The sequence below is a fragment of the Callorhinus ursinus genome, unplaced genomic scaffold (genome assembly GCF_003265705.2).
Source record: "Callorhinus ursinus isolate GAN/ISIS: 27379988/994484 unplaced genomic scaffold, GSC_fseal_2.0 scaffold11, whole genome shotgun sequence".
NCBI lineage: Eukaryota > Metazoa > Chordata > Mammalia > Carnivora > Otariidae > Callorhinus > Callorhinus ursinus.
Window position 1 is genome coordinate 2,930,135 of NW_027397073.1, and position 12,650 is coordinate 2,942,784.

At 51.1% G+C, this 12,650-nt stretch overlaps 1 protein-coding gene across 2 annotated transcripts; it reads left to right on the top strand.

The window, feature by feature from the left end:
* The first annotated feature begins 2,439 nt into the window (after positions 1-2,439).
* PTGR3 (prostaglandin reductase 3) lies at positions 2,440-10,325 on the top strand. Of its 2 annotated transcripts, none has more exons than XM_025886651.2 (2): positions 2,440-2,815; positions 9,160-10,325. In XM_025886651.2, exons 1-2 carry the CDS (start codon positions 2,607-2,609, stop codon positions 10,082-10,084), a joined length of 1,134 nt encoding a protein of 377 aa, XP_025742436.1. In that variant the 5' UTR covers positions 2,440-2,606; the 3' UTR covers positions 10,085-10,325. The 2 variants fall into 2 exon arrangements, with proteins under 2 accessions (XP_025742436.1, XP_073754126.1); XM_073898025.1 differs by lacking the exon at positions 2,440-2,815 and adding an exon at positions 7,090-7,112.
* The last annotated feature ends 2,325 nt before the right edge of the window (positions 10,326-12,650 follow it).

Sequence of the window (12,650 nt, forward strand, 5' to 3'; positions counted from 1 at the left end):
GCCTGGGCGCCGAGCCCGGAGTCATCCCCGGCGCGGGCCGCGGGCGCAGCGGCGGGCGCTCGGAGGGCCGGCCCGCGGCCCGCGCTCCATGCTGCCGCCTCCCGCCGCCGCGCTGCTGTGGCGGGCGCTCCTCGGGCGCCGCTCCGGGCGCTCCCCTGCGCCTTCCTCCGCGAGCCGAGAGTCTCCGAGCACAACTTTCTCTCCCCCTCTCTCCTCGCTGCTCAGGGGGTCGCGGCGAGTGGTTCTAGTACGCGGGTCGTAGCTTTCTCATTGTGCGCCAGCGAGGCCGATCCAGGCTGTCCTTTTCCTCCCGCACTTAGTCTAAGAGGAAGAAAGCAAACAAGACAGAGGAGTGAAGCCCCCGTACATACATGCGCCGGGGGGAGATGTCAGGCGCTGCTCCACCTTCCAAACAGTCACACATCAAACAGTGTCACCCCGCCGGAGCGCCACTTGCTGCCCCGCGCTCCCCGCGGGGCTTTGCCGCCAGGATCGCCGTTCCTTCCTCTGCGAAATCTAATGCAAACACATTTTGATCATGGATTTTTGGCCGGTCTTGATCTTGCGACAGAAAAAAATTTGAAAAATACACAAAAAGCACCCCCCTCCAAAAAAAAAAAAAAAAAAGCCAACAACAACAACCCGGAGAGTGTGTGCAGAGGGGCGAAGAGCGGACATTCACTGGGTGGGCGAGATGAGCGTGGACTGTCCCCCCCAAACTCCTGGGAGAGAGGGAGATGCACTCTCGCTCTCTTCTCTTTTCAGTGAAATATAACACACATTCGGATCGCAGAGCTTTCAGACAGTCTCAACTGATAGACAGACACATCGAGCTGCTTTTCCTGCTTCAGCTCTTACTCCTCCTCCTCTCGCCAACGTCACCCTGACAATTACAAATAGGTCTCTCACAAACCATACCTGTCAATCTTTTTAATTGCTTTGTTTTCTTTTTTTTTTTCTTTCCGGAGCTAAACAATATGACACAAAAAAGAAATCTTAATACAGCATAACATAAACGATTGCACACTGGAGAAAGACATTGAGGGGTTTGTGATTATAATCCAGTGGCTGATACCGGGTAAAACCCATGTGTTATAAGCCAAGTTAGGTAGACACTAGTTTCTGCAGATTTTTAAACCTCTAAGTCACCCCCCACCCCCGTGAACATTCATACACACGCACCCACGTGGAACACAAACTAGCCTTGGATGAGAACGTCCGACATTTGAGATAAAAATACCTGTGTCACTTTTGCAGTCTTGGTTTGGGGGTTAGGTTTGATTGGGGAGGGGCACCGTGTGGCTTTTTTAATTTTGGTAATCCTAGGTAAGCGTAAAACAGGAGGGTTTTTAAAATTAAAATGGATACCTTTAATAAACATTTTAAAATGGGCTCAGCTCATCATACAAAAATGTGGAAAATATTTAATTTGGCCCTTCTATGAAAAGTGAATTGATTACTTGGTCAATATAGACAATTAGGGAGAAAACTGAATTGAAGGAACGGCACATCTTTCTAGCTGGGTTAAAAAAGGAGGTCTTCATACATAATTTCAATGTCTCCCGTTCAATTAAGTCCTTCGGCATCCCCACCTAGAAGTTAAAATGCTTATGTGCTCTGAGAATTTGGCCCTCTAGTCTCCGATGTGTGTTCTTTCCCAATGGGAAACCTGTAACAGTCTTGTAGAGGCTACTTAAAACATTCATGGAAACACACGATATCTAGGCCAAAATACATAAAATGGCTTAGTTCGTGCAACTTGCTTGGGACAGACAGGCTGAGGACAGAAAGCGCGGGCGAGGCGTTCCGGGAATGGGGGGCCAGGAGTCTGGGGCGCAGGGTGCTCTGGGCGCCCCCGCCCCGCGTTCGGTGCTTGTGCGCGTGCACTGGTGGCGGGGGCTCCCCGCGCGGCTCGGGGGCCCCCGGCCGTGCCCCGCCGCCCCGGCCGCGCTCGGGGTTGATTCGTACCACCTTGCAAGGAAGTGAACGCTTCGCACGGGAAGGGGAGGTGCCTGTGCCGGCCGCCGGGCGCCGCGCCGCTCCGAGGACGCCCGGGGCTGCAGCCGGCTCGGGGCCGCGGCAATCGCGGGACGCGCGGCTCCCCTCGCCGCCCCCCTCACCCTTTTAGTGGAGTCAAATCCGGCTTTTAGAGCGAGGGGAGGGTGGGGATATCCGGTGCCTCCCGGACGCCGGGAGAAAGGGGGAGGGCGGAGAGGATCCTTGGCCAGTCTGCGCCGAGCAGATTCAAACCAAAACAAAAAGATTAAAGGAGCAGCGGCCGGGGTGGCAGCGATCCCCAGGCCGGGACCCCGGGGGTGGCGCGTCCGGGAACCGCGGGGGCTGTGCGGACTGCTGGCGCTGCGCGCGGCGGGGGAGCGGGGGGGGGGGGGGAGGGGGGGCCAGGCCCGGGGGGGGAGGGGGGGGGGGGGGGGGGCGGGAGCCGGTCCTTGGGGGGAAGCGGGGGGAGTCGAGGGGAGCACGCCGGCCGGAGGAGGGGCGGACCCGCCTGCTCCGCCCGCCCGCTCCGAGCCAAGCCGAGCCGAGCGGCCCGGGCTGGGCGCGACCCCGGCCCGCGGCGGCGCAGAAAGCGGGCAGAGGCGCGGGCCATGCTGCGGCTGGCGCCCGCCGGGACCCGAGCCATCGTGGACATGTCGTACGCCCGCCACTTCCTGGACTTCCAGGGCTCCGACATCCCCCGCGCCATGCAGAAGCTGGTGGTGACCCGGCTGAGCCCCAACTTCCGCGAGGCCGTCACCCTGCGCGGGGACTGCCCGGTGCCACTCCCCGGGGACGGAGACCTCCTCGTCCGGAACCGGTGAGCCCGGCGCGCGCCCGTTCCCCCCTCCCCCGACCCTGGCCGGGCCCCGGCCCCCGCTGCGCCGCTTCCCGGCTGTCCCGGGCCCGCCTGCGTCCCCGCACACTCCGGCGAGCGCTCGGGCGCACAGCCTGACTTTGCGAGATCCCGGGAAGTTGAACCCGCCGCCATCTGGCGAAGGCGAATGTAATGTGACGGTTGCTGGTGTGAATATCCGATGCCACCGAACGTCCTCATAACTGAGGGTTATTTTAATTTGGGATTCCCCTCCCCTCCCCCATCCCTGCCTCCTCCCCCTCCCGCTCCCGAAATAAAACCGACGGGACCTAGAAGGGGAGGCTCCCCGCCCGGCCCACCCGCGCGCACCCACGACTCCTGCGTTCCCATAATCTTTAGTGTGGACCAGGAACGGGCTGGACACAAACTGCGTCGTTTAGGTAACGTGCTTTGGAGGAAGGAGGCCGAGGTCCCGGCTGGCTTCTCCTGTGCGCTCCAGGTTGGCAGCCGCCTCGGAATGGCGGAGCCTGTCGTTGGGTGTGTTGGTGTGCACCTCGCCGGTGTCGTCTGCGTGTTGTCAGTGCTGTATGGCTGTTGTCTGTGCCCCAGAGCCTACCGACAGGCGCGTGGCGCGTCTGGGGCGGCTGGGTCAGGACCGGGGTGGTGGCACGGCTGCATTTGCCTGCGCGTTTTGCAGACCTTTGGGTGGCACTCGGGTGGGTTTGCCCTACCTTCTGACCGTCTCCTCCACCTCCACACTCCCTACCTTAATGTGTTTACAGCTCACTAGTCTTCAGGAACTGGTGAAGCGCAGGAAGGAAAGGGACCTCATTCTGTGGGAGCCCTGCCCTCCGGTCTCTGTTCGCTGGGTCCCCTAGCTGCCTGACTTGCAGGCTGGGCGTTCCCCATTCCTCGATCCCCTATGTTAGAGCAGGACTCGCCCGCCTGCTCGGGCGCATCCGAGGGGTTACAGTGTTGCATGTTTCCTCCGATTGAAGGAAGGAGTGAGTTCTGAGTGTAACTATATAGCAAATTGTTTCTTGGAAAGTACTGTAAGACCCCTGAAAGGCGTGAAAGACAAAGTGTACCCTACCCAAGTGGCTTGATGCAGTGTTTAATCCGTTTATTTTAGAGATTCATATCAGCCTTCCAAAGACTGCAAAATTGAATAATTCTGGTCATGATATAAAACTTTTGGAAACCTGTTGGAAACGTAAATTTGAGGGAGCCAAGAATGGGGCTGAGTGGAAGCTGGCTCCGGGCGCGGTGCGGAGAGCGCCTTAAAGGTGGATGTGTGTGTCCTAAAAGTTTTCATGGGTGGAAACAGGGCTGCAGAGGATTTCTTCATTATGGGATAAAGTGCTAAAGCTGTTGAGATAAGGACTTGCATCCTACCAAGTTAAAAAGAAGGAACACAGAACACAGAACATACAAGTCACACGAGTGATTTGCTAGAAGTTGAGATGAGAAGCAGGCTGAAAAGCTCAGACTTTAACAAGCAAAAAGTTTTACACAGGCTGTTTTCTTTTCTTGTAATGTTGGTGACCAAATACACTACTGACTGTGAGCATTGATGTAAAAACACGCACCACTGCTTGAATAAAATCCCCTTTAGATACAGGGTGTGAAGTGGGGAGGGGGCGACTGAGCAGAGCAGGCGGAAGAAGGTGTGAAGTTAGAGCACAACCAGCTGCTGCGGAGTGGGGCCACCGGCCAGCTCTCCATGGAAGCTGCTCCCGCCCGCTCCCCAGGCCGGCCGGCATCTCTACCTGTGAAGTGCCTCAAGTGCTCAGGTTGTCCTCCCCTCCTCTGGCTCCTCTCCCCGCTTGCTCACCATCACCCCTCGCCTTCCCTGCCGGTGCCCAGGCGCCCCCTGCGCCGGGTCGCCAGGGAGGGTCCCTGAGTTGGGTGGTCAGGATTCTGGAGCGCCAGCTCTCTCATGTTTGGAGCTCTTTGGTTTGGATTGCTTTAGGATCCATGCCTGTCTTTTCCCTCCACATATGCCAAGAGTCCCTTTAATACAAACCGTATACTTTTATTTACAACTTGACCTCTAACTTCTACGTTGAAGCCCGCATCAGAAAGAGAATGGAACCAGTTTTCTGCACATTGAGAGGAGATGAAATCTTTGCATCCCCTTTCCCTACTCTGTGGGAAATCTGCACCCTATCCCCAAATTGTAGGGAGATCCTTTATACTTGGCAAATAGTGTCAGGGGAGGAGGCATTTTTTTTTTTTTAAGAGCAAACTGCAGGTCTGTTTACTGCAGGTTAGTTCATTTTAATCCTAGACCAAGTCTCCAGAACAGTGTTAATTGCATAAAAATTTTATGCAAGCACTTTTCATTTTTACCGTAATAAAAATCTGCTCTGGAATGAATGGCATAAGCATACATTGACTTGTTTAGAAAGGTGTTTGGGGATTTTAACTGTGCACTGCCTGACTTTTCCTTTCATTTGGATATTTGCACATCTCATCCCATCTTAACAGAAAATACAAATTCTTCATTCACAGAGAGGGAAGTGCTTTAAGCCTGGCGCAGATTTAGGATAATCAAGTTTATTCCATTTAGGAAAAGTGTGAGAGGGGCGCTTAAAATCCCTGCAGAACATGTAATTGATGTTCCTTTATCCACTTCTCACTTTTCCTCATACATCCGAGGACAACTTCACATCTCCTCCCAATGCCCAGCCCTCAGCAAGAGAAGGAAGAAAGACACCCTCCCGGTTAAGTCAGCTTGCGTGCTATTTTTAGCTTTTTTTTTCCTGAAGGATAGTGACATATTATTTCGTTTCCAAATCTTTCTAACGATTTTCTGCTCAAATGTAAGATAATGGAGCAAAGAGTTTGTAGGAATGGCAAAGAGCCGGTGGGGGATGGGGAAGGCGTTTTTGATAAACGGTTTGTTGCTCATGGGAGGGTAACAGCATTTCTGCTGACTCTCCAGGCCGAGGTTTTCTTTTATTTTTCTTTCTTTTCTTTAATTTTTTCTTTTCTTTTCTCTTACTTCTTCTCTTTCCTCCCTACCTTCTTTCCTTCTTTCTTTTTAAGAAAATCTGATCTGGACGACTTTGTTTGTCTCCCAATATTGAAGACTCTGGACTTCACGTTTTGTTTTTGTTCAAAGCAAGCGTTCCCCTCCCTCTGCCCGACTGCCTGTTTCATAATAAACATGACGAAGGGGTTCAGCACTTTTTAGTATAAATAAACGGGACGCCTCTCCAAGGATATATATTTGGGGAAAGCCCGCACCGGCCCCGGTCTTTTTCTGGGGTTCCTCGATTTTAGGCTTCCGAGTGGATCATCCAGTCGGACGGCTAGAACCCTGCACTTATTCAGAGCATATATTTTAAATTAAAGAGGGTACAAGGAGAGTCTCGAAATGCGCGCATTCTACCAAAAGCGTGTCTTTCCTTTCTTTTTCTCGCTCGCTCGCCCTTCCTGTCCCCTGCTCTCCGACCCAGGCCCCCTTTCCCACCGTGTCCGCTGCTCTTGAACTTGTTTCTGGAGGAGCGCAAGGCGCGGCCTCCCAAGCCTCACGCAGCCCTTTCCAAAGCCCAGGGAAGGATGGAGGCGCGTGCGGGCAGCGGCGTATCCCCACCTGCTGCGGCGGCCGCGCGGCGTCAAAGCGGGGGACCGGGGGAGGCGGGGGGCAGGGGCCGGGCCCGGGGCCCGGGGACCCGGCAGTGGGTGACACGCGCCGAGGCTCGGAGTAGCGGAGGGCTGTAGCCACCAGCCTGAGACTCTTACCTACGACGCAGGCAATTTAGAAGGCGGCAGGACGGGGGGGGGGGGGGGGAGACACGGAAAACGGGGGTGCACCGGAGGCCAAGGTCACGGTCCGGCCGCCCCAGGCCGCCATCCTGGCGCCGCGGCGCTCCAGAGCGCCCTGTGCTCGGGACACCCCCCATCACCACCGAGAGCTTGACCGCCCCTGGGTCCGAGCTCCACGGCCTGCGCTGACTACACTTGCCCACCGGACCCCCACCTGGCCCAGAGAGGCCGAGGTCACGGTCGCAGGCCTGGGCGGCGGCCCCTACCCTCGACGCCTTGCCGGCTCGGCCCGGCCGCAGCCCGCTCCGGGAGTCAGAGGCACTGGGAGCCTCGCAGTGGTGGCGGCGGGAGGCCCGCACCGGAGGTAGGGAGGCCCGCACCGGAGGTAGGCAGGCCGCCAAGGCCGGGCACTTCCGAGGGGACACAGGTCCGGAAGGACTTCTGGCGCCCCGCAGGCTGGCTGGGGCGCGGAGGGTGCCGCAGGGGAGACGCAGAGCTGTCTGCAACCTGGACGGGGCGCACCGAGGTAAACTTAAGCTGCCGCTGGTCGGCTGCAGGCACCCCAGCTCCCAGCAGAGCCCACTCCCACCTCGACTTGGCCGTCGCTCCCCCCTCTGGCGCTTGTGCCCTCTCCCCTCCGCTTTTCTCCCGTGTGTGCCCTGCTTGGTCTTGTCACCTCTCCCGGGAAAGTGGCAAACCACAGAGGGAGAATGGGGGAGGTTTTCCTCCAGCAGCCCGTCCCCCCTCCCCCGCAAGGCGCTCTCCTTAGAGGTGGGGAGGACCCCAGGGGCCAGCCACCACGGGATGTCCCACCTCCAACGCTTGGGGGTTGCGCCGCAGAAGAGGGCCTCTCCAGTGGGGACTGAGACAGGAGGGGAGAGGGGCACGGGAAGGGTTAATTGTGGGCCCAGAGACCGGAGCTGGCGGTCGGGCCTCAGTCTCCCACCTCTGGAGCAAACCGCAGCCTTCACTTCCACCCCGCAGACCCCTCCCTGGACTTGGCTTTACTGCCTACAGCAGGGGCAAGGGAGGCGAGACACTCCAGCTGGACTCTGCCCTGGCGGCCTTCTCTGAAGTCCAGAGGCAGCTCTGAGGAAGCTAGCCCTTTCTAAAAAGACCCAACCTTGAGAATTATGTAAATTTAAAGGGAAGATAGCAGGGGGCCTCCCAGCCCCAAAACAGAATGTAAGCATCTTGGTATTAAATCCCAAATAAAAAAAAAACAAAAAATCATTTTTTGCACTTTTCATTACTGCGTTATCATCCTTGGCTATGGAATTCTGTAGTGTGTTCTTGAGGCTGTGTGGTGTGCTAACTTCTGAACGCAGCTTGACATGCCCCAAAGAAATTGTTCCCTGCTTTCTTCTTTCTACAATATGTAGAGAGCTTTCAGTATTGTAGATATACAGGGCATAATCATAAGGGAGCATTTATAAGTGCAAAGTGTTATCTATAATATGGTGGAAGTGGAGCCTTGTACAGGGCAGTTTTGGTTTATTAAGTTAAATTAAAAGTGAATTATTTTAAAATGACCTACTTGCCAGCTTTCCTCGTGCCACCAGACACCACCATCTTTTTCATTTCATTACAGGTGGAAATGACATTTTTAGGGTCCTCCATTATGTGTCTAAGCCACCTCCTGACATTTTTTAGTAGATGGCTTTTTTTTTTCTTCTTAGGTATCAGGATATTTTTGTTATGAGGTATACCAAGATGAAAAAAAGCTGGTAAAAATACCGACCTCGCAATTAAATTGACTCTGGATACCAGAGTGAAAATAATCATCTGGTATTAATCAAGTTATGTCTCTGCTTCTTGTTGAGGAAAAATATAGTGACGATTTGCTTTCCTTTTCATCTGAAAAGGACTGTAAGATGTTGAATGTTCCATAAAACTCCCTACCCTTATGAGACAATTTTTGTTCAATTAATCAAAATGCATATTTTCATGCTGGACATAGTTACATCAGAAAGAAAATCTGCTGCAGACACTCTTAACAGTGTTTTAAACAACCCCCGCAGTAACATGTAACAACCGATGACCTTGCACACTGCGTCAATCTTCAATAATATCATTGTCATTACTGTTATTATCCGAGGTGTTAAATTGTTGCCAGAATCAATGCAAGTCTATTTCTTTGAATATATTTTATCTCACTGTTGTTTTTTAACATCTTTGTTAAGAGGCCAATTAATTTCCAACTCCTAGGTCCAGTGGAGTTTGTATATAAGAGGGCTTCCTGACTTTTTTTTTTTTTAATGCTTTATTTCTCCTTTTGAAAGAAAGGGGAGGAAAATAAATAGCATGTGAAATAAATAACTTGATGCTTAAAGTGGTATGAAATGATCCCTAACCTGATTTAAAAAATAAAATATACCAAATACTTGTTTAATTTCTCTTTTTCAACTGAATATCAGGACTGATTTATTTTTTATTTTTTTGGAATCCTACCAGGATAGATACCTTAGCCACCCATCCACAGTCATTGGAGTTAGAGGAATTTTTCTAAGTGGAATATCAAGGCCTTGACAAAGAGAACACCTTAATATATTTGTTTGTTTGCTTTCTTCTAGATTTGTCGGTGTCAATGCATCTGACATCAACTATTCCGCGGGCCGATATGACCCTTCAGTCAAGACCCCCTTTGACATAGGTTTCGAAGGTGTGGGAGAGGTGGTAGCCTTAGGCCTGTCTGCCAGTGCCAGGTATGCCGTGGGCCAGGCTGTGGCCTACATGGCCCCCGGCTCCTTCGCTGAGTACACGGTGCTGCCAGCCAGTGCCGCAGCTCCCGTGGCCTCTCTGCAGCCCCAGTATGTCACCCTGCCGGTAAGTGCTACCACTGCATACATCAGCCTGAAGGAGCTCGGAGGACTGTCGGAAGGGACAAAAGTTTTGGTGACGGCAGCAGCTGGGGGGACAGGCCAGTTTGCCATGCAGCTTGCAAAGAAGGCCGGGTGCCATGTCATTGGCACCTGCTCTTCCGATGAAAAGTCTGCTTTTCTGAAATCCATTGGCTGTGATCGTCCTATCAACTATACAACCGAGCCCGTCAGCACTGTCCTGAAGCAGGAGTACCCCAAAGGTGTGGATGTGGTATATGAGTCCGTCGGGGGCGCCATGTTCGACTTGGCCGTAGATGCCTTGGCTATCAAGGGGCGCTTGATAGTCATTGGATTCGTGTCTGGCTACCAAACTCCTACTGGCCTTTCTCCTGTGAAAGCAGGGACATTACCAGCCAAACTGCTGAAGAAATCTGCCAGTGTCCGGGGCTTCTTCTTGAACCATTCCCTTTCTAAGTATCAAGCAGCCATGGACCACTTGCTTAAGATGTATGCGGGTGGAGACCTGGTCTGCAAGGTGGACCTTGGAGACCGGTCTGCGGAGGGCAGGTTTATTGGCCTGGAGTCTGTATTCCGGGCTGTTGATTATATGTACATGGGAAAAAACACTGGAAAAATTGTAGTTGAATTATCTCGCTCTGTCAGCAGTAAGCTGTAAAAGCAGAACAATGACATAAATCAAAGGAGAAAGAAAATGGGCACTTTATTCCTCAGAATTACTCAAATCAAGTTATTTGTAGTTGGTTAACGGGTATAATATTTCTTAAAACAAAAGTCAGGTGTTAATGAGTAAGTTTCTCTTTCTTTTTTTTTTTTTTATTTTTTTGTGGGGGAGGGGGTTTGCCCCTCCCTTGAAAATAATGCTAATAAAAACTTCTCTCGATGGCTCAGAGGTAAAACCGTTATATTCGATTCTTTGGTCATGGACAGTCTCATTCCAGATTTTATTATTCCAGAGAATTAAATTAATTCCTGATGCAAGATCTGATCAAATCAGTATGTCTTGAGCTTGATGAGATTTTAAAATCGGTCTTGAAAATAGCCCACAAATTCTTTGCTTTGGGAGAGTTTGGTCGTACACTAATGAGCAGTTAATAAATGAGAGATAGAGCAGAAAAGCAGCCATATATTTTCAGAGTCCATATTCGCAGGAAATGGCCCTTCCTTTTCTATAAATCACCAACTCTCTAACTAGAAATTTGGAGGAATTCTCCCAAAACTTTGATTTTTGTTAGGTCAATAGAAAAATGCCTATGTGAACGCAGACCTCTTTTTAAAAAGTGTCTATTATTTAATGCTTTATGCACAATTATCCCAGTGAGACCTGTGTGGAACCGGAAGCTTCTCTCTGCCCTTAAGAAGCAAATTAGGGTTGAAAACTGATAAGACAAAAGCAGGCTTTGGAAAGGGATACTACAGAGTTTGGGGGCAAGCTTTAAAAACTTAGTACCTGCCCAGGGAGAGAGAGGAGGTGCTGCGTCCATGAGGAGAGTCTGCATAACAAAGGGAAAGCACTCTCTAGGCACTGGGCCAGAGAGTAATAATAGCATCCTTCCCAGGCCTGAAGTAGGATGTATCAGACAGCACTGTGCAGAGGAGGGACTGACGCAATCTAAAATAATCAGACACTCGCTTCGTGTTTCAGACTTTCGGACACGGTGTGTTTTATCTCTGATCTTGGAAACAGAATAGTGTGTGTGGCAGAGCGCACTGTCCTGTGTCCCCATTTTACTTCCCCACGCGTTCTGTGGGAACGGGCTGCACCTCGTTACTAGTGCCCACTGCCCATGTCACACGTGAGAGCAACGTCACGAGCCTTCTCGCAGCCCAGCTGCCTGCCTCCTCACCGTCAGCTTGCCAAAGAAGGCTACAACTCTCATTGCGAAGTTGGAAATCCCATAGTGCCTTTCTAATTGAAGGCAAAGCCCACCGGATTATTTTTCAAAGCCCTGGGTTTTCAGTGTCTCTAAATGCTAAATAAATGTGAACGCAATTAAAGATGCTCCAGGAAACTTGGCGACCATATTTAATTTTTCTTTCCTCCCATCTGAGGAGCGAGGAGATCCTACTTCTGAATAGCTGTTAGTATCTATTTTACAAGATTTACTCATTTTCAGGTACCTAATGTAGCTGCTAGCATGCACGCACAACAATACAATTTATATGGTAAATGGGACCAAATAATGGCTTCACTGAATGTTAGGGCTGCACTGAAGGGAGATGTCACGGTAAATAGCCGCCAAATTATGGATCATGCCGAAGTGTCACAACTGCACTAAAGACAAATAGCACCGGAGGCTATTGCCGCTGTGACGCTTCTGAGTTATGAAGAAGGGTAGCAGCCTGATTCGAGGCTCTTTGTGTCCTCATTATAGCAAGGGGTTAGTAGTGCGGGGTACAAGAGAGGTTGGCCCAACGTGGTGCTCGGTTATTAATCTGCCCCTTTCAGACCTAACAGCTCTGGCCAAACGGAAGGAGACTCTCCCCGGCTTTCAGATACACAAACACACACAGGGGAGGGGACAGGTTTTAGGAACAGAAGTGCCCAGGAAGGGACTAGTAATGGGCGAACATTGTAATCAAATCATCCCATCCAAGAAGATGATGAAATTTCCCGTAGTATCTGTTGCTCCCCATGCAGATAGATGTGTGAAGTCTAAACCATAATGCACTTTCTCCCTTCGTCGAGACTCGAGGAGCAAGGACACTGCCAACTAAATTGCTTCTTCGAAACTGAAGTGCGTCCCGGTTTCTTTCATGTTAATGGGAGGGTAATAAAGATGAAAGACCAACATTTTAATGGATGGATCCCTTAAGCTACAGAATAGAAATTTATGATGTTTTGAAGGAATATACTAAATTCAGCGACATAAAAAAAATTTTTTTTTCAAACACCCAGGTTTAAAATAAAATATAATCTGAAAACCTCATGCTCGCTTTCCCCAAACTCAGGAACTACAGTGCATGCTGTTTTCATTTATTCTTAGAAAACAAGCATGAAAGATTCCGCCCATTCAGATAATGCCAAAAATATGTTTAAACTTTTTTTTTCTTATTCTGAAAAATGATTTGTAAATTGAGGGTCATAGTTCAGTATCAGTTTCATCTTCTGGGATTATCGTTCAGGACCAGCCTCTAATGGGAGGTGAAATGGTGCAATGCTCTCAACACCTTTCTTCTGAACTGTATTACATATCACAAAAAGTACATCCATAATTCAGGGC